Raw genomic sequence first — 20,204 nt, 5'->3', positions numbered from 1 at the left:
TTTTTTTTTTTTGGTAAGACCACGGAGTCTTGCTCTGTTGCCCAGACTAGAGTGCAGCAGTGCGATCGTGGCTCACCACAATCCCCGCCTCCTAGGTTCTAGCAATTCTCCTGTTTCAGCCTCCCAAGTAGCTGGGATTATAGGCGTGTGCCACCACGCCCAGTTAATTTTTGTATTTTTAGTAGAGATGGGGTTTCATCATGTTGGCCAGGCTGGTCTCAAACTTCTGACCTCAGGTGATCCACCTGCCTCGGCCTCCCAAACTGTTGGGATTACAGGTGTGAGCCACCATGCCTGGCCCACTTTATTCTTATAAATAAATATTCTCATGATGTACACACTTGTCCTCTGAAAACATTCATGTTTTATTTTCATTACTTCCAGAAGGTGACAATAGCCAGCGTTGGCAAGGATGTGGTGAAAGGGGCAGTGTCCTAACTCCAGGTGGAGACGTGTATTTATATGACCTTCCTGGTGAGCAGTTTGCTAACTAACATGTATCAAAAACCTTTACAACGTGCAAAGTCTTTAATCTGTTATTTCCCTTTCTAGGTATTATCCTAGGGAAACAACTGTGTGCAAGAATTTCCCTACAAGGATGTTATTCTTAGTGTTATTTTAAGAAATAAAAATTATCAACGTGCTTCCAACAATGGGGATAAGTTAAATGAACCACAGCACAGCCATCTGATGAAATAACAGACATTACAAATAATACAGAAAAACATAAAGCATTTTCGACATCTAGTTTGAAAGGCAGGTTGTATGAGGATATTATAGTAACCTATTTTGTTTGTTTAAAAGTACAAAATATAACACTGAAGAGCCTGGAGACACAAAACTGTTCATAGTGATTGTTTTCCAATTATGGGATGACAGTTGATTCCTGCTTTTTTACTGTTTCCATATTTTCCAAAACACAAAAATGAAGCTAAGTTAATCTGGCAAAAATTAAGGGGTAATTAAACTGTGCAGTACTATTTAAGTTCAAAAGAATAATTTTTTGTGTTGCAGATAAATTGACTCAAAAAGAAATTCTCATGGTGTGAAAAGCTTGAAAGCATGTGCAGGACTGTGTTCAGATAATGCTACCATTAGGGTAAAAAAGAGGGGAAATACCAATGTACAAATAAACAAACATATGCCAATTTACTGGAACACGTAGCAAACATCCCTGGAAGATACGAAAATCCTGGAAGATATGAAAACGTTCTTGGAAGATAGCAGGTGCCTGTGGGGAGGGAAATGAGTGCCTGGGAGGCTGGTATGACTTTTCACTGCATACTCCCTTATTCTGGAAATTTGAGCCGCATGAACTTACTATGGTTCCAAAAAAATTAAAACTTGAGATAAGTAAATTTTGAGCAGCAATAGCATCATTTAAACTAGTGTGTGGCCTCTCAAGGAAAATCCTAAATGAAATCTAACTGATTTGGGGAATATTCATTTTAAATTATGCCTTTCAGTAAAATTAACTTTTTTCTCTTCTTTTCTGCCCCCAGTTCTTTATTTAAACTGACAAATAAAAATGGTCTATATTTATCATGTACAACATGATGTACACATTGTGGAATGGCTATATTGAGCTAATTACCATATGCATTACCTCACATACCATTTTGGTGGTAATAATTAATTTTACATAAACATCCTGAACAATGCATTATTTCTTTAATCAGTAAAACAAAAGCTAAATAATATAGAGTAATTCTACAAATCTTCATTGTATCCTTTAATTTATTAGAAAAATTTTTGTGTAATTTATTAAGTTCACAATTTCAGCTACATTCTTATGCTTTATGCTCAGTTTTTTTTTTTTTAATCTTTGTTTGTTTTGAGACAGAGTCTCACTCTGTTGGCCAGGCTGGAGTGCAGTGGTGCGACCTCTGCCTCCTGGGTTTAAGCAATTCTCCCACCTCAACCTTTCGAGTAGCTGGGATTACAGACGCCAGCCACCACACCCAGCTAGGGTTTTTAGTAGAGATGGGGTTTTGCCATGTTGGCCAGGCTGGTCTGGAACTCCTGGTCTCAAGTGATCCACCTGCTTCGGCCTCCCAAAGTGCTGGGATTACTGTACCTGGTCATGTTCTTACACTTTAAAACAAAAATTTATATTGAGGTTGTAGTAAAATTTGTCAACAATTTTCTACATATTTCCTCCTGACTTGTCATGCATACATGTGTTTTATTTCTGTTTACTAACACACAGCATTCTCAGTGTAAGTGCACATATTCGCACAATAGTCTTACTTCTGAATCCAGAGCAGATGACATTGACACAGCATTGTATTCAAAGATGTGAAGGCTCAGAATCCACATGAACACTTAACAGCTACTCTGTATCTATTAACAGGTCCTTGGAGCACAGACCGTCCCCCTACTCGTGCTAGATCCTGACAGGCCTTCCTCTCGGAAGAGACACAACACAGATCTCCCAGGCCCGGTGATGGGGCGCCAGGGAAACAGGGTATGTGAAGAGAAAAGAACAGACGGGCTCCCTCCTCCATCCAGGTGCCCCGGCCCCACTCACCACTGCACAGGCTGCCAGTTGGGGAGGAAGGGCCGGAAGCCCGTGATGCACTCGAAGGCCAGGGTGCCAAAGCTCCAGTAGTCGACAGTCACCGTGTACTTCTGCTGCTCCAGCAGCTCTGGGGCCTGCAGCGACACGAGGGGGCACACCTGAGCTGCTCCTCTCATGGGGGACCACGGCAGGGGGCGGCCAGCCAACTGCTTTCACCCCAGGCTTTCCTGGCTCCATCCCAGGGGGCACTGGCACATGCATGCAGGGCGAGGAGGGCACTCCAGGCATGTTTAGCGGGTATGTCATGCTACCATTTCTAAGACCTTTCTATGCCCCACTCACTCCAGTAAGTCCTGATGGAGGGGCTAAAGATTCAGGGCCAGAGTACATCACACAACCCTCACCGGGCTTTAACTTCTCCCCTTTAAAAATGAGAGTTGCAGGCCAGGCGCAGTGGCTCACACCTGTAATTCCAGCACTTTGGGAGGCCAAGCCAGGCAGATTACTTGAGGTTGGGAGTTTGAGATCAGCCTGGCCAACATGGTGAAACCCCATCTCTACTAAAAATACAAAAATTAGCTGGGCATGGTGGCATGCACCTTTAGTCCCCGCTACTCAGGAGGCTGAGGCACAAGAATTGCTTGAACCTGGGAAGTGGAGGTTCCAGTGAGCCGAGACCGTGCCACTGCACTCCAGCCTGGGCAACAGAGTGAGCCCCCATCAAAAAAAAAAAAAAAAAAAGAAAGAAAGAAAGGAAGAAAGAAAGAAAGAGAGAAAAAAAGAAAGAAAAAAGGAAAAAAAAAGAGGGTTGCAGCATTTCAGGCACTTATTGAAAATCAGCTTAAGGCAGGATGCAGTCGTGGGCGCTGTGTAGACATGGGAAGAGAGGCTACAAATGGTAAAGGAAAATGATGCCAGGGTGTCCACACCAAATACACACTTTAAGTGCTGGCTGAACCCCTGAACCAGGTACCATGTGGTTGCAGAAAAGGCCAGGATATTTAGAAACAGGCAGGGAAAATGTGATGCATGGCTGCTGCTAAGGCAGAGAGCTGGGGCGACCGAGGAAGGGAACACAGCATAGGCGTGCTGGGGGTGCAGGCTGGGCTCAGCAGGTGGGTGGAGACAGAAAGGACCAGGGCAAGCAAAAGCACAGAGACAGGGTGGTGCATGGTCTGGTTGGAAATGTGAAGCTTAAGGAAGGGCCTAGAAGACCAAACCAAGAGAAGACATTCCGGGATGGGTAGGTCAACTTCTATGTCTGGTTAAGGACAGATGTTTTAGCTCATGTAAGTACATGACTTGACTCAGCTCCTGGTTAGAGCATGGGGTCCCCCTTGCTCAACTGCTGCTGAGCTGAGGAGGACTCCAGAAGGACCTACCGAATCACACATCATATGAACACAGGCACCTGAATCACAGTCCCCTGCGAGTCCTGCTCTGAAAGCTGCAGACTCCTTAAGTCAATCCCAATTGTGGAGGCTACTGCCATCAGCAAGCAACCTAAGACAGGTCTTGCTGGGCAGCTGTGCTAAGCTCTCCTGGAATCTAACTGCCCTATGCCTCTTCACTGCCCCTACCTCGCCCGCTATTCACTCCTGTTTGGTGTGATTCCTTCTCTACACAGTATCAGGAGTGGGCTTTCCAAAGAGTTGCTCTTTCTCCCACTTAAAACCTATCAATCTCTGCAGAGGTTTTAAGATAAAGTCTAGAACTTTAGCCCAGCCCTTAAGGCCCTTCATAATCTGTGCCCTACCTCGCTCTCAGCTTCAACTCAAGACTCTCTTTTCCTTTTGTGCTCGGTTTCAGCCACACCTTCAGGTCTTCCTGTGTGTGATCCCTTTGCATGGAATTCCCCCTCCTGTCCCCCACCTCCAGCCCTTTTCACCTCCTCACCCTTCAAGTCCCAGACCAGGCTGAGGCCACCCAATACATAATTTCACAACACCCTGCACTCTTGCTTTGTAACATTCACCGCAACTGTAATTTCTTAGTTATCTGCATAAGCATCACAGTAATGCCTGCTTTCCTCCTAAACTCTAAGGTCTGAAGGCAGAAAAGGGCTTCTCTTTTTTCCCCATTGCGCCACCAGCCCTGAGCACAGTGCCTGACACAATATTCTTGAATTAGTGACTCAAACAGAAACCTAATATTCAGACCAAATAATGTAAACAAAGAGTGGGGAGCTCAGAGCTCTGACCCCTCCTCAGTGGCCCCTGAGATACCTCATAGAAACTGTGGTCTCAGCCAGACTTAGTGGCTCCTGCCTGTAGTCTTAGCTGCTCAGGAGGCTGAGGTGGGAGGACCACTCGAGACCAGCATGGATCTGTTTAAAACCCTTTCCTTTCAGAGAAGACGCTGAAGCACAGAGAGGCTAGGAGATGGTGCAAGGTACATAAGCAGAGCCCTCCGGACGTCAGAGAAGATGACCACATCCCTTCACAGGGCATCTGGTGGCAAAAAATGCTGACCCGACCAGGTTATGAGTGTGACCTTATGCATCTCCAAAACATTCAGAGAGCAGGTGGGACTCAGGTGCTGGGAGTAAGGTGGGAGAGGAGCCCCACAAATGCAGAAGCAGGGAGGAGCCGACAGGCAAACTGGCAAGGCCCACTTCTTACCAGGTACTGCAGGGTCCCCACGAATGATGTGCAAAGACTGCCCTGATCCAGCTCCTTGGCATATCCTAGGTCAATAATTTTGTGTATTAACTAAAACAAAAGGAAGGAGAAATCTGAGGGTTACAAGAACACAATGTCCTTCTACAAGGAATCTGACTGCCTGGTGTTAGAGCAGAGGTATTTCTGAATTCCCAGGTACTATTAGATCCCAAACTCCCAAGGAGCTGCCAGATACACAAAAGAATGTCCTCGACATGGTAGATTCAAGGCAAAAGAAAAGGCATATTGTAAAAATGCTAGGCACGTGTCCTCCCACACTCTGCCACGCATCATCAGAGGGAAGCTGAATGAACAGAACAGGCACCAGCCCTCAAGATGGCTAAACCCAGACTTGAAACAGGAAGGACCGCGCCAGCCTCTTCTCAGTAAATACCCTCAGTTCTCAAATCTGAGCACCACTGACAGGAGTGAGTGTGAACTGGAACAAGGGCGAGCCCTGTGGTAGTCACAGACCAGGCCTAGATGCTGAGGGCAGCTGTATGGGAAGGGATTAGGTGATCTAAGAACTCAGTCACGGCATTCCACTCAGCTGAGCCTGTGCTCACCACCCCAGCTAAACACATAGAGTGGGTAAAAACCGCAAGGTCAAGCTCGCGGGGCAGTCAACACCATGTCCGAGCCAGGTAGCCACTGAGGAGGCCACAAAGAGCTCTGGGGAAACTATAGGCTGGACCAGGCTCGGCAGCAGATGCCAGTCCCAGTACCTCTTCCCAGCCACATACACAACCAACTGATCACTGGTTTCCATTTAGCATTGAGAGGCGAGGCTCTTAAGGCAGATGGAAAACAAGTTGATTTCCAAGAAGCGCTAGTCCCAGAGGCTAGGGGTGGAGGTAGGAAGGCAAACATTATTCTCCTTATCAGATTCCTGCAACTTGAGCGACTAACAATGTAATCCATTCAAACCTGCCTCAATCTGCAACAACTTTTTTGCTGAATTTTGTTTCAAATCAAACAGCATTCCCAGAGAATCAAAGCACAGGCAGGGAAATGCAAATACACACAAATATGCAGAGTGTGCTCCTTTCCTCCCAGGCCACTTCCCGGCGCACCCACCTGAGGCTTTCCAAGTCCCAGGAGCGTCACTCACCCTCTGTTCTCCTTGCTGCAGGACGATGTTTTCTGGCTTTAGATCCCGATGGATGATTCTGTTTTCATGAAGGTATCTAAGTGCAGAGGCTGAGGAAGGCGGTGTGGGGAGTGAGTTTTTCTTAAGCCTAAAAAATGCTTTTCATGACAGAATTGCCTCTCCTGCAAAAGATAAATGCTGCGTGCCCCTGAAACATACTCTGACTTGTAGCGCAACACCTCAGGGTGGAGGGCAGGGGCCCTGCTACATGAGGCTTAAACTTCCATCGGAATCCAGCTTACTTGAGCAAAGCACTCTTTGCCTTGCATCCATGAGGTCACCAACTGCAGCCTAGAGCAGTGCTTCTTAAACTATACTACCTGGACCAGCAGCAAACATGCTTGTTCAAAATGTGAAATTCTCGGGCCCCACCTGAGACCTCTGGATTCGAGTCTCAGGGGATGACCCCACCATCTGTGTTAACAAACTCTCCAGGTGATGCTGATGCCAATAAAGTTTTGAGAAGGGAAGCGTCTTTGGTCTAGGGGCTCAAAAATCTAAATTCTATAGGGTAGGCAAGGAAGAAGGGCCCTTGGGGACAGAATCCTATGGTCATATGATTGACAGTCCCAAGAGGTCAGAACCGGCTTCCAGGAAGCAGCAGGGAGGCAGAAGAGGAGAACAGGGACACCTCCCACACATACAGACAGCCCAACACAGATTTACTATGTGCCCAGTTCTCTGGGAGGTTCTATGAAGGATATAAAATAAGAGGCGTGATCCCCAACTTTAAAGAGCTCAGAATCTAGTTGGAAGAAAGCAGACTGCACAACACTGGCTACGGAGGCATTTGATACCAAGAGCTTCTGCTGTGAGGAGGCAACATGATGATGTCACACAAGGAAGGAGCAGCCTGCAGCTCAGACAGCAAGAAGGACATGATTTTACTCTCAAGAGAGGGTGAATAACTTTGACAGACATCCTAGCTCACTGCACTATAAAAGAAAGAAATGAAATAAATACTATTGAAATGAGATAAAATTACTTTTATTTGGAGATGCTATGACTGTAGCCTAGAGAGCTCAACAGACTAAACACCAGAAAAAATTTAGCCAGTTGTCTGGAAACCAACAAGTCTATAGCTTTTCTCTATGTTAGCTATATCCAGTTGCAGTGGAAAAGAAAAAATATCCCATTTACATTAGCAACAAAAACTCTAAAACACCATGGGATACATGTAGCAAAAAGAGCAGTGTATGCAGGAAAGCCATATGGTATAAATAAAACAGTGCAAATAACATTAAAAGGTTTTCAAAGTTTATGTAAAAGATATTATAAGCAAAGCCAGAAGACAAGAGAGGTGGAGAAACAATATCCACAACGCATATGCCAAAGAGTAAAGATACCTAATAGATAAAAAGCACTTACAAATCAGTAAGAGAGCAACTCGGAAGAAAAATGGGGCTGGGTGCGGTGGCTCATGCCCGTAATCCCAACACTTTGGGAGGCCAAGGCGAGTGAATCACCTGAGGTCAGGTGTTCAAGACCAGCTTGGCCAACATGGTGAGACCCTGTATCTACTAAAAATACAAAAAAATGAGCTGGGTGTGGTGGCGGGCCCCTGTAATCCCAGCTACTCAGGAGGCTGAGGCAAGAGAATTGCTTGAACCCAGGAGGCAGAGGTTGCAGTGAGCCAAGATCATGGCCACTGCACTCCAGCCTGGGTGACAGAGTAAGACTCCATCTAAAAAAAAAAAAAAAAAAAAGAAAGAAAAATGGGCAAAGAATGTCAAGTGGTGAGAACGCACAGAAGAAGAGATAAAAATGGTGACAATTATATGAAAAGTTGCTTCATTTCACTGGTAGCCCAAGGATACTTACTGCATATCTTGAATGAAATCATTAGAAACAATGCTAGGAAACTGGTAGAAACAAATTATGGTAGTGGGCCACATTCAGAACAGCGCAATGTCTTGGGTTTGTATGGTTCTGACTCAGAAGGGATAGTTAATGGTACTGATGCTGTTTCTTGTTTTAAACAAACTTAAACAAGACAAAACGCGCTAATAGCTGAGAGGTTTACAATGAGCCCTCTCCTATGGCTGCCGCTGCACCACCGATTCTCATTCATTCTCTGCTCTCTTCGCTCTCTCTCTCTCTCTCCTCTCTCTCTCTCTCCCTCTCTCGTCTCTCTCTCTCTCTCAGCAACCAGGGAAGCGGAGAAACCCGCTTAAAGCCCAGACAGCGATGCGCGCCTGGCTTGTCATGGCATGGCCTCTGTGCAGGGCAGCGGAAAGTTCCAAACTGACATGAGGGCAACACGCTCTGCAAACGCTCTAAGCTGAACATTTCCTGGAAACATATTTAAGAGTCAAACTGAGAGCTGAACAACTAACTTCCACCTTATTAAAGGAGCTCCAGCTCAGAACATTAAGCTATATATGGTGAGTATCTCTTATCCAAAATCCTTGGGATCAGAAGTTTTTCGGTTTTTTTTTTTTTTTTTTTTTTTTTTTGATTTTGGAATACTGGCATATTCCTAATGAACCCAAGCTTAAACACAAAATTCATTTGTTTTATATATACCTTATATGAAACAACTGAATTTTTATAAATGATTTTATAGTCTGATGGTAATTTTATACAACAGTTTTAATAATTTTGTGCATGGAACAAAGTTTGTGTTAAGTACTTAAATGTGGAACTTTCTACTTTTGGCATCATGTCAGTGTTCAAAAACCTTCAGATTTTACAGCCCTTTAGATTTTGGACTTTGGGATTAGGGATGCTCAATCTGTGGTGCCAGATCTCTCCTTACATCTGCTCTCTTAAGTCCAGGCTTCGACCATGTGGTTCCAACATTTCATACTGTTCCTTATTTTTCATCTCCTTCCTAAGTGACAGAGTAGATTAGCTTAGGTCCAATTAATATCCAGATGAGGTGAAAGACTCGCTGCTTTCCACGGGCCTAAAAAATTTTATTTCATCTTGTTCTCAATTGTGTTAATGTTTAAAGATCAATGCTTCTTATCATCACTTCTATTTTTGTTTTACTAGTTTTTATTTAAAATCAAAGCAAAGCATAATGAAGTAAATGAAGTATAAAAAATAGCTGCACTAACACAGCCTTGTGACGGGGATGGCACTGCTATTGAATATGAACTACTGGCTGGCAGAGAGCAAGGCCATGCGATAACTCAAAGTGTCTGTTAACTGATAGGTTCATAAAAGACCTGTGTTGGTATATGTCAGGCTGCTGAAGTGTATCAGGATATAATACATAAAAGTGTAGGTTCGTTTTTTCCAAAGCAGATTGTATGGAAGTTAAGATACTGTAATTTGTGCAAGTACACAAGCCCAGACTAAGACAAGGCCCCCAGAGCTGGAGGCATAACATCTCAAGGCAAAACCCAGGGCAGAAGCAGGTGAGATGTCCCCAGGACCCCCCAGTGTAAAGGAGGAGCATTCAGATCAGACCGAAGGCACCACTCTCTATGCCACACGGATTAGAGTTGTCACCAGATCTTCAGTGAGGAGGGGCAGGAGGTTGGTAACTGAATACTCTGACTACTATTAATATCTGTCTATTTTTATGCTTAAACAACTGTATAAAACAAACTTTATTCCTCATTTCGGGGTGGTCATCTATTCTCAAATACCTCTGTCAACTTAATAAAGTCCAGATTTAAAGAATCCAACAGGTATTGTTACACAAAGTTTCTGGGACTGAAATGTAAAAATTCTGATAGGCAAGTCCTCTTAAATGTACCCTGCAGAGAATAAACTTTCAAAACGCTTGGTTCAGTATCACTGTGCTACATTTTACAAAACAGTACTTCAGAGCTGAAGTGAAATGAATCAAAATTGTCTCAAGCCCAGAGAATCTAACTTTGTTTAAATTCAATGGAAAATGAGATATTGAGATAAAGAAAATACTGTTGTATCTGGAAGTTTATTAAAATCTAAATGCCTGGCAATAGCAATAAGACATGTTTATAAAAATTGAAAGCCACACCACAAAGAATAAAAGTGTACCAGGTTATTTCTCATGTTCCCATTACAGAGAAGAGCTGTGAGAAGCACCACATTGCAAACTGTTAAGCTATTCACAACTACACAGTGAGGCCAGGCGTGGTGGCTCACGCCTGTAATCCCAGCACTTTTGGAGGTCGAGGTAGGAGGATCCCTTGAGGCCAAGAGTTTGAGACCAGCCTGGGCAATATAGCAAGACCCTGTCTCTACAAAAAATTTTTTTAATTAGCCAGGCCTGGTGGTGCCCGCCTTCATCCCAGCTACGTGGGAGGCTGAGGTGAGAGGGTCGGTCGCTGGAGCCCAGGAGTTCAAGGCTGCAGTGAAACATGATCATGTCACTGCACTCTAGCCTGGACAACACAGCAAGACCCTGCCTCTAGAAAAACGCAAAAACTAAAATAAACGACATAGTACAGTGTATGCAGGAAAAACACAAAAACTAAGATAAATGACACAGTGCATTTCCACAGAGCGGGTCCACGTGGCGGACTTGCCATAGAAAGATAACAGCCTCCTTCTCTCACCCTCCTCAGAAGCCGTGCCCCAGTGGTCACCCCAGCCTTTCCCTAGCTCATGAGGAAGGCACAAACACACAACTGAAGAACATGACAATCCTGTGGGTCTTATTGATGAATCACAGCTCCAAATAACAGCCCTATGTATTTTTTTCAGATGACAAACCACAAACTGGGGAACAGATAAGGGCAGTTAGACTTCCAAGGAAAAAGTAGTTTTATAAGAGTGGGTCCATGAATCTCTATTTATCACAAGTTTAGAGGGATGACTAAGTTCCCTTCAGAACATTTTTGTTTGAGCTACATTCCATAGAGAACAGGTGGAAAGATAAATGGTCCAAAAGGCTGAGATAGAGGTTAGAAGGGTAAAAAGATGGCTGTCACTGGCTGATAATCCAAGTCACCACTAAGTAAGAAAGGCAACGGTATGTCCGTTCCCTCGGTAAAACCGCCTGCCTGGGTCCTACTGTGCCAGCCACTTCAATGTCACTGGGCTTCCCAAACAAAACAGACTGGAAGGCCAGCTGTGGACACATGGAGAGAGACTGAGTCTGGCTAACTAGGTTACTTGGCTAAAATAGCCTTTGATTAATCAGTGAGGCAGCAAGGCAGTAATGCTGGGTGCTGAGAAGAAAGTGTGACAACTTCACTAATTCATTCAACAAGGCTCTATCAAGTGTCCACTATCTACACACAATGGGAAATGCTGTCACTGAATCAAAGCCTTTTCCTAACTTCCTGCACAGTCTGGACAACTGGGTCCCCAAACCCAGAGGTCAGCCCTCACTGCCAAGGCACAGACAGAAATCACAGAGCAGTAATGGCAATGCCAAGTGTCAAAGGAGCAAATGAGGTGACACCAGCAGAAGGACCCACAGGAGAATCCCCGTGGCCCCAGGCCAGGCAGTCCCCACAGAGGGGCAGGTCTGCAGCTGTGTGCAAAGAACGGGCAAGTTCAGGGTCTCTGCGAGGTGCGAGAACAGCTTCCACAAGGGGCAACGCGTGCGAGGCCAGCAAAGGGCTGACAGGTGGGTTTGGAATCACACACAGAGGCTGGCGAGTGGGTTCCGTGGGTCACATGCAAAGGTTGGCAGGTGGGTTCCGAGGATCATGCCTAGAAGCTGGCGGGTGGGTTCTGTGGGTCACACACAGAGGCTGGCAGGTGGGTTCCGCGGGTCATACACAGAGGTTGGCAAGTGGGTTCCGAGGGTCACACCTGGAGGCTGGCAGGTGGGTTCCGAGGGTCACACCCGGAGGCTGACAGGTGGGTTCCAAGGGTCACACACAGGTTGATGGGTGGGTCCCATGGGTCATGCCCAGGGCTGGCTGCCATGGGTGGGAGAAAGGCACAGTGAAGGGGCTGGGCCTTTATCTAAGAGCAGACTGTGATGGAAGTGCCCTTCCAAGACAGAAGAGTAGATTAGCACACAGGGTTAAGGAGGCCAGGGAGGAGGTCACTGCAGGGATTTGCTCTGATATTGAATCAGTGGAAGCAGTGGTCTGCAGCCTCCGTAATGCAAGGCTATGAGCAGGAGCAGGGGCTGACTCTGAGGGACCAGGTTCGACACGGACACTCGGTCCTAGGCAGCAGGCAGAAAATGGCACCGTGACACAAGAGACAGGATGGCAGGAGGGACCTGGCTGAAGACGACAACCAGGGCTTCTACTGGAAGTGACTTTGGAAGAAAGACCCAGCAGATGTGGATATGACTTTAGGATGAGTTCAGGGTTGAATTCCAGATTCTGGGAACAATATGGTGAGAAACAGGCCACGAGAACAGCCAGGCAAACAGAAAGTCAAGGAGCAGCGGCCAGCTGGCGCAGGGGCAGGGAGGGAAGGATGGACAGGCCAACACAGGGGCAGGCAGTGGAGATGAGACACAGAGCCTGTGGGAAGCAGTTAGGCCACCAGTTAGGGGATGTCAGAGATGTCCCGGGGTCACCATTCCGAAAGCCAGATTCCTGGACAGTGAAATGGAGTTGTTAGAGGGAGATGGGACCCTAGAGAGCACTCAGAGGTCCAAACCCCTCATCCTGAAGTAGGGGACGCTGTGGCCACGACATTCCGTGCCTCGCTCAAGGCTCTAGAGCTGTAAAGTGGAGGAGCCATGACTGAGGGCCGGCTGTCTTCTCTCTCACTGTTACTGTATTTATTAACCTGGTTACTTATGCTTTCCAAAAAGCTTTCTGTGCAAATGATCTGTGGTCAGGTCATCATCTTTTGTTATAATCCACACTTCAGTCAGACGGATGCATTCAACAGAACCAGTCAGAAGATCCACAGTGCTAGACGGTGCACCTGATGTGCAGTTCCCGGAATGGAGTTATCTTCCCCAAAGCCAAGTGTTTTCTCTGAAACCCTCTGCTCTTTAACACTGAAGTCCTGGACACCTGCTAGGAGCAGCTCCAGCAGGAACAGAGGTGGGGCTCAGAGAAGGAAGCAGGGACAGCAACAGAGGGGTGGGTTCCCGAAGGCTTGGGGCACAGGATGGTGTCACCACAGCAGACTGGCCACCTGCAAAATCCAGGAAGGCTGATTCCAATCTAAGATCTGGTAAGGCCCAGGCGGGCCCAGCAGAGTCACACCCCACCAGGCAGGAGAGAGTGCTACAGCCTGCCCCACAATCTCGAGTGCTCAGAATTTGGTGCCTCTGTTGCCAAAAGAAAACACATGCCAATGTTTTCCAAAGGATAATGAGCAAGACTGTTTAAATAGAGTCCACGCACATATAACTTCCTTGAGCTATTTTAGGGTCACATTATGTGGCAGTCCACATCATTTCCAGCTGCTCCACATAGGTCCCGGGTCTCCTATCAGCATGGAGTGATGGTCTGGCAGAAGAGTCCTGGCCAGGACGCAGGGGGCTCACCTCTGTGCCTGCCAGGCAGCTGCTCAGTTCCTCTTTTTTTTTGAGACAAGGTCTCGCTCTTGTTGTCCAGGCTGGAGTACAATGGCATGATCCCGGCTCACTGCAACCTCTGCCTCCCAAGTTCAAGTGATTCTCCTGCCTCAGTCTCCTGAGTAGCTGGAACTACAGGCACACACCACCACACCCAGCTAATTTTTGTATTTTTAGTAGAGATGGGGTTTCACCATGTTGGCCAGGCTGGTCTCAAACTCTTGACCTCAGGTTATCCACCTGCCTCGGCCTCCCACAGTACTGGGATTCTAGGCATGAGCCACCGCGCCTGGCCATCTGCTCATTTCTCATAGGCACTCTGCAGCATCTTCTTGGGCAATTTGAAATTCAGTGGAAAAATCCTATCCATGTCTATTATCTTGACACTGTTCTGAGCAGGTGTCTCTGGGAGGTTAGTGGCACAGAAGAGAGTAGGGGCCAACAGTTTAATCCAGAAGAGCAGGAAATGAATCCTGGACCCAGGGGTCAAGGGTGTGGCTCTGCCACTTATCTTAAGTCAACCTGGCAGAGAACAGCACTGGCAACTCCAACAAAGGAAATGTGGGGCCAGCACTTGGAACAAACTGGAACAAAATATGCTCAGGAAATGCTCCAAAATACAAAAGAGCTATGTTAGATGAACTCTGGCTCAGTCACCAGATCCTTGCAAAAAGAAATTTAATGGATTTGGTACACAAATCAGAAACAGGGATAAAATTAAAATACGAGCTCATCAGCAGCCTCAACCACAAAACCGGGGCTGTACTGCACCCAAAAGGTGGTGGAGACGGGAATGGGTCTGAGGAAGGCCGGCCTCTTCCAGGATGGGAGTCTCAGAAGGCACCCACCCATGTGGTTCCCTGGATCCAGCCTCAGATCATGCCCTAAAGAAGGCACTGAGGGTTTCCAAAATGGGGAGGCCAAAAATCAAAATCCAGAGTGGGAAGGAAATGAGCAAGGAACTAACACTTGCTGACTGCATATTCTGCAGAAACAGAGCACTGTGCTAGAAGCTTTATTTGTATCACCTCATTTTATTCCACAACAATTCTAACAAGGTAAGTAACACTCCCATTTTACCGCTAATAAAAGGGTGTAAGTAACGTGCCCATAGTCACACTGCTAATACGCAGAGGAGCTAGTATTGGACCTGGAGCTGTTCATGATGTGTGGACATCTGATTTAAATAATAATAATAAAAAAATAAACTAGGTCCTTACTTATTTTAATTTCCTTTAGGACTTATTTCATTCATTTGACAAATTTTTTTTTTTTTTTTTTTTTTTTTTTGTTTTGGCCTTTTTTTTTTTTGAGATGGAGCTTTACTCTTATTGCCCAGGCTGGAGTGCAATGGAGCCATCTTGGCTCACTGCAACCTCCACCTCCCAGGTTCAAGTGATTCTCCTGCCTCAGCCCCCAATAAGTGGCTGGGATCACAGGCATGCACCACCACACCTGGCTAATTTAGTTTTGTTTTGTTTTCGTACTTTTAGTAGAGACAGGGTTTCACCATGTTGGCCAGGCTGGCCTCAAACTGACCTCATGATCCGCCCACCTTGGCCTCCCAAAGTGCTGGGATTACAGGTGTGAGCCACCGCATCCAGCCTAATTTAGTATTTTTAGTAGAGACAGGGTTTCTCCATGTTGGTCAGGCTGGTCTCAAACTCCTGACCTCAGGCGATCAGCCTGCTTCCACCTCCCAAAGTGCTGAGATTACAGGCATGAGCCACCGCACTCGGCCCTCATTTGACAAATATTTATAGAGAAGCTGATATACTGCTATTCTAGATGCTGGAGATACAGCAGTGACTGAAGTTTGTGCCCTTAAGAAGTTTAACTGTAGTGTACTAGTTAGTACTTCAAAGTCGAATTATTTCCAACTCAGGGTCACAGAGAAGACAGAGAATCAGCAACCTACAGAATTTAATATTCATCTACCTATCTATCTGTAGGAGACTTGTAGCACACAAGCACTTAAGAACCCACCTGTTTTCATTATTCTAATTTATGTGTAACTTAAATACATAGACATACACAATTTGAATACAATAATATAAAAGCTACCACACAAGTCAATGGTAACTGAATTCAAAGTAGACTCAGACCAAAAGAATATATAACCAGAGAGGTTCTGTGAATATCAGCAGCAAAGCACCTGCAGAATAAACAACCATGTAAGGAAGCTGAGAGTTATGTGCACTTGTGCCAATATATATATATATATATTTTTTTTTCCAAGACGGAGTCTCACTCTGTCACCAGACTGGAGTGCAATGGCTCGATCTCAGCTTACTGCAACCTCTCCGCCTCCTTGGTTCAAGCAATTCTCTGCCTCAGCCTCCCAAGTAGCTGGAATTACAGGCGCCCGTCACCACGCCCAGCTAATTTTTGTGTTTTTAGTAGAGATGGGGTTTCACCATCTTGGCCAGACTGGTCTTGAACTCCTGACCTTGTGATCCACCCGGCTCAGCCCCACAAAGTGCTGGGATTGCAGGCATGAGCCACCGCACCCTGCACTTGTGCCAATAATTTAAAGACTTTTGGCAGGGCATGGTGGCTTATGCCTATAATCCCAGCACTTTGGGAGGCTGAGATGGGTGGATCACTTGAGGTCAAGAGTTCGAGACCATCCTGGCCAACATGGTGAAACCCTGTCTCTACTAAAAATACAACAATTAGCCAGGTGTGGTGGCACGCACCTGTAATCCCAGCTACTCAGGAGGCTCGCAGAGGAGAATCACTTGGATTTGGGAGGCAGAGGTTGCAGTGAGCCAAGGTCGCCTACTGCACTCCAGCCTGGGCAACAGAGTGAGCCACCATCTCAAAAAAAAAAAAAAAAAAAAAAAAAGACTTTCGTAATAACTACTTGCTAAAGTCATCAATAGCCTAAGGAGTGAAAGAAAAATATCTGAGAGAAAAACATCAAAAAAAATAATAATAATAATAACTTGACAAAGCTCTAACCAAAGAGAAACAAAATAAAAGTCACCCATGAAAAGCAAGAGAATATTCCCCAACCTGCTAACCTGCCTTCAACCCAGTTCGACAGAGAACAAATGAAGAATCTGGCCACTGATGTAAAAAATACAATCGAGTAAGCCTCCAAGCAAAACATGGTTGGGTGAGCCTTGGGTCAGGCAGTCAAGAAAACAAGTGGAATTTCTAACTGATGGATTATGCTCTAGGAAGACAGACAAGATTCATGCAGGCCATGCACAGGGGTTCCCTTGGGCCAGCACTGGGTGCTCACTCGAGTCAAATACAACTGGTGTAATGTCAACTTATCCTCCATGTGAAATCCACCCAAAGGGACGAAGACATAGCATAGAGTGAGATGGGAATTTTCTATGTCAGACTTTTTGGATCTTAACCTTAAATATGTCATTGCTTGACTTTTCCCCTTCCTTTTCTTCTTGCTTCTCCTCTGTCAAAAGCAGCAGTCAGGAAGAGACCAGATCCACACTAGCAAGACAAAGTGTTGCACCATCAACCCTTCCAGGCCCTGGCTTAGAGAACCCAGCTTTACAAATGAGGGAGAATGTTAACATCCGGTGAACTGAGGGGAATGGTATGTGAGTTTCGCTGTAGTACTCTTTTAACTTTTTTATATATTTGACAATTTTCCAAAAAAAGCTTGAGCAAACAAAAAGAAAAAATATATACAGCTTTGAAAGGTTGAGGTAGGGGAAGCATGAAAATGGCATCATTCTCCAAAGCTGGGGGCAAAGAGTCCAAGATAAATTATCGATAACTCTAAACCTTAGACCCCAACTATCAACTTGCACCACAATCTTGGAGATTATTTTTTAAAAAAACAAAAAACCCTGAGCAAGTCCCTCTCCCTTGTGACGTCTGTCTCCCCAGGCTGGGGCCAGGTGCTGACCTTCAGCGCCCAGCCCTCAGGCCCCTACTGAGTGGGCGCCAGGGTCTAGGAGGCTCCATTGGCCTCTGCAGGCTGAGGTCACTCTTCTCAATGAATGGCCAACTTGGCCTTCTCAGAGGGTGCCGCAGATGCCCTCATTTGGGGATGCCAACAGTACCCATGGGATTAAACAAGGACAGTTTTTCCTACGCCTCTTGTTGGCAAAGAACTACCAACATGGGAGCGGAAAAATTCACTGCCAAGGGACAAAACTCATTCGAATGACAACCTATTCCAGTGCTGGCCATTCCAGGAAAGGAGGGAGGGGAGCTTTATAATGGGAAAGGAAATCTGTTATTCCCTACACATCATAATTCACCTGATGAGTTAATCAGGAAGGAAGGGAAACCTATTTGAGTTCAGCGTCTGTCTGGCTAACTCCTTTTTGACCTCCCTACTCCACCACGGTCTCCCCTCCCCGGGCTCCCATTACCCCTCCACAGAGACCAAAGGATTGAAGTGTCTGCCTGCAGTGCTCCGCAGGGACTCATGGGGCACCACACTCTCCCTGAAGGACATGGCCTGACTTCTGGGGCTGGGATTTACCAATGTCACTCAGCAAGGTGAGGATGGCACCTTCCCGCAGACCACAGCAATTCTCAAACTGGTTCAGGTACTGTCAAGAAAGTGAGAAGCGGCATCAGAGCTGGTGGTCACAAACCACCGGAAATCCACACGTGTCTCTTACCAGCCCATGTGATGGAAGTGCTGACCCTGGGCCCTGGTCTTTAGGGGACTTGCTTTTGAGGAAGCTAGGGCAGCAGGACTAGCAGGGATTGGCCGGAGGAGGAGGAGGAAGAAGAGGAGGACGAAGCAGTCCTGACCACCCCAGGGCTCTCACATCCTCACAGCAAGGGGCCCCTGGGGCGAGGAAAGTTTGATTCTCACTGGCTGCTGCAGTTCTGAGCAAGGCAGGACGAAGTCTAAGCACAGGAAATAGGAATTCTCTGTGCCTGAGAGTCCTAGAGATGGGCCAGGCTGGGAGGGCATCACTGGAAACCACCCCCCGACCACTGCCCTGCCATCTCCTAGCCACGTAGGTGATGGTAACAGTAGGGAATGGTTACTGAGCACTGACTACGTGCCAGGGGCTGGAAGAGCTCTGCACGGACTAGCTCGGCAAAGCCTTCCCTGCGTGATCTCATTTAATGCTAACCACCACCACTGAGTAAGTACGGGTGGAATCCCCATGTTGGAGGAGGAAACTGAGGTTACACGGTCGAATACCTGTCAGCTCACACAGCTGTAAGAGGGCAGTGCTGGAATGCGGCGCCAGGTCAATCTGAAACTCAAGCCCAGGCCCTTAATCCCCTGCCTTCCTGGCCCCCTCGACTATCAAGAGGCTCCGTGTGCTGCTGGGAGCTGGCCTCCGAAGAAGGCAGAGAGAGGAGCTTCCCAGCTGAGTCTCACTGTCAGGAACTCACATCATGTTCATAAACCCTCAAGAGTCTGTTCACGTACCTAGCATGTAGACTTTTAACATCGACTCTTACATGTCCCCATGTGCTGGCCAAGCCTGCCTCTCCTTGCCCACGGTTGTATTATAGATTTGAACTTTTTAGAGGGAAAAAAAGAAACAACAGATAACAAGACACTGGGCAACAGTGTCCTCCCCTAACCCCACTGGGTGACAGCAAGGACAGGGGTTCCTTAGGATGCGAGTTGTTCCTGTCTCCCCCTCAATCATCCTGCAACCCACGCCAGGTCAGTCATGTTAAACTTTCCATCTCTTCTTCCCTGGCTCATTGGCTCTTTGCCACCTAAAAGACCAAGTCTAAAAGCCTCTGCCTCACTTCAGAGCCCTCTGTAATCTGGCCACATCCCACCTACTTCCTGGCTGCCCTCTGAGAAGTCTCCACTTGACTGTAACATGGCTTTATCTCTACACAGCTGCAGTCAGTAATGGGTGACTGTCAAAGGTTAGAAAAATAAGGAAAAAATCAAAGTGCTGTCGAGTTCCCCCATCTCTCACTGTGGGTCATGCCAAGGGCTGTGTTCATATCCTGCTGTGAGTGCCACTCCCAGGACATGCCTATCTCCAGGGAGAGCCACTCTGGCAGGCCAAGCCCCACAGAAAGTTTCCTTTTATTTTATTTATCTGTCTATTTCTTCTGAGACAGGATTATCTTTTTTCTTGAGACTAAGTCTTGCTCTGTCGCCTAGGCTGGCATGCAGTGGCACAATCATAGCTCACTGTAGCCTCAACCTCCCAGGCTCAAGCCATCCTCCCAGTCCTGCCTCCAAAATAGTGGGGACTACAAGTGCACACTACCACACCTGGCTAATTTTTCATTTTTTATTTTTTGAGGAGATAGGGCCTTAGTATGTTGTCCAGGCTGGTCCCAAACTCCTGGCCTCAAGCTATCCTCCTGTCTCAGCTTCCCAAAGTGGAAAGGTGTTTTTTTTTTTTTTAAGAGGCACAAGGGCCTGGAGGAACAGTAAGAGTAGCACCTGAAGTGTGTCTGGGAATGGCCACTGAAAGGGAATAAACGCCTGGGCTCCCACCCTCACTATTGTGACCCTTCCAAAGTAAAGAGGTGCACTCGCAGAGTAACTGACCTCCT

The 20,204-nt window shown here is 46.5% G+C and overlaps 1 protein-coding gene across 6 annotated transcripts in view; it reads right to left on the bottom strand.

Annotated features, from left to right (window-relative positions):
- Positions 1-20,204, bottom strand: part of IKBKB (inhibitor of nuclear factor kappa B kinase subunit beta) — a 58,234-nt gene that overhangs the window by 20,288 nt on the left and 17,742 nt on the right. For all 6 annotated transcript variants that reach the window (XM_017889878.1, XM_017889882.1, XM_017889876.1 and 3 more), the window contains 4 exons: positions 18,187-18,256; positions 6,293-6,381; positions 5,143-5,232; positions 2,531-2,655 (listed from right to left, as the gene is read on the bottom strand). In XM_017889878.1, coding sequence (XP_017745367.1) covers positions 2,531-2,655; positions 5,143-5,232; positions 6,293-6,381; positions 18,187-18,256 — 374 coding nt within the window. The remainder of the gene's footprint in view (positions 1-2,530; positions 2,656-5,142; positions 5,233-6,292; positions 6,382-18,186; positions 18,257-20,204) is intronic.

Source organism: Rhinopithecus bieti, unplaced genomic scaffold (assembly GCF_001698545.2).
Source record: "Rhinopithecus bieti isolate Rb0 unplaced genomic scaffold, ASM169854v2 scaffold_19901, whole genome shotgun sequence".
Classification (NCBI taxonomy): Eukaryota; Metazoa; Chordata; class Mammalia; order Primates; family Cercopithecidae; genus Rhinopithecus; species Rhinopithecus bieti.
This window is presented reverse-complemented; position numbering and strand designations above follow the sequence as displayed.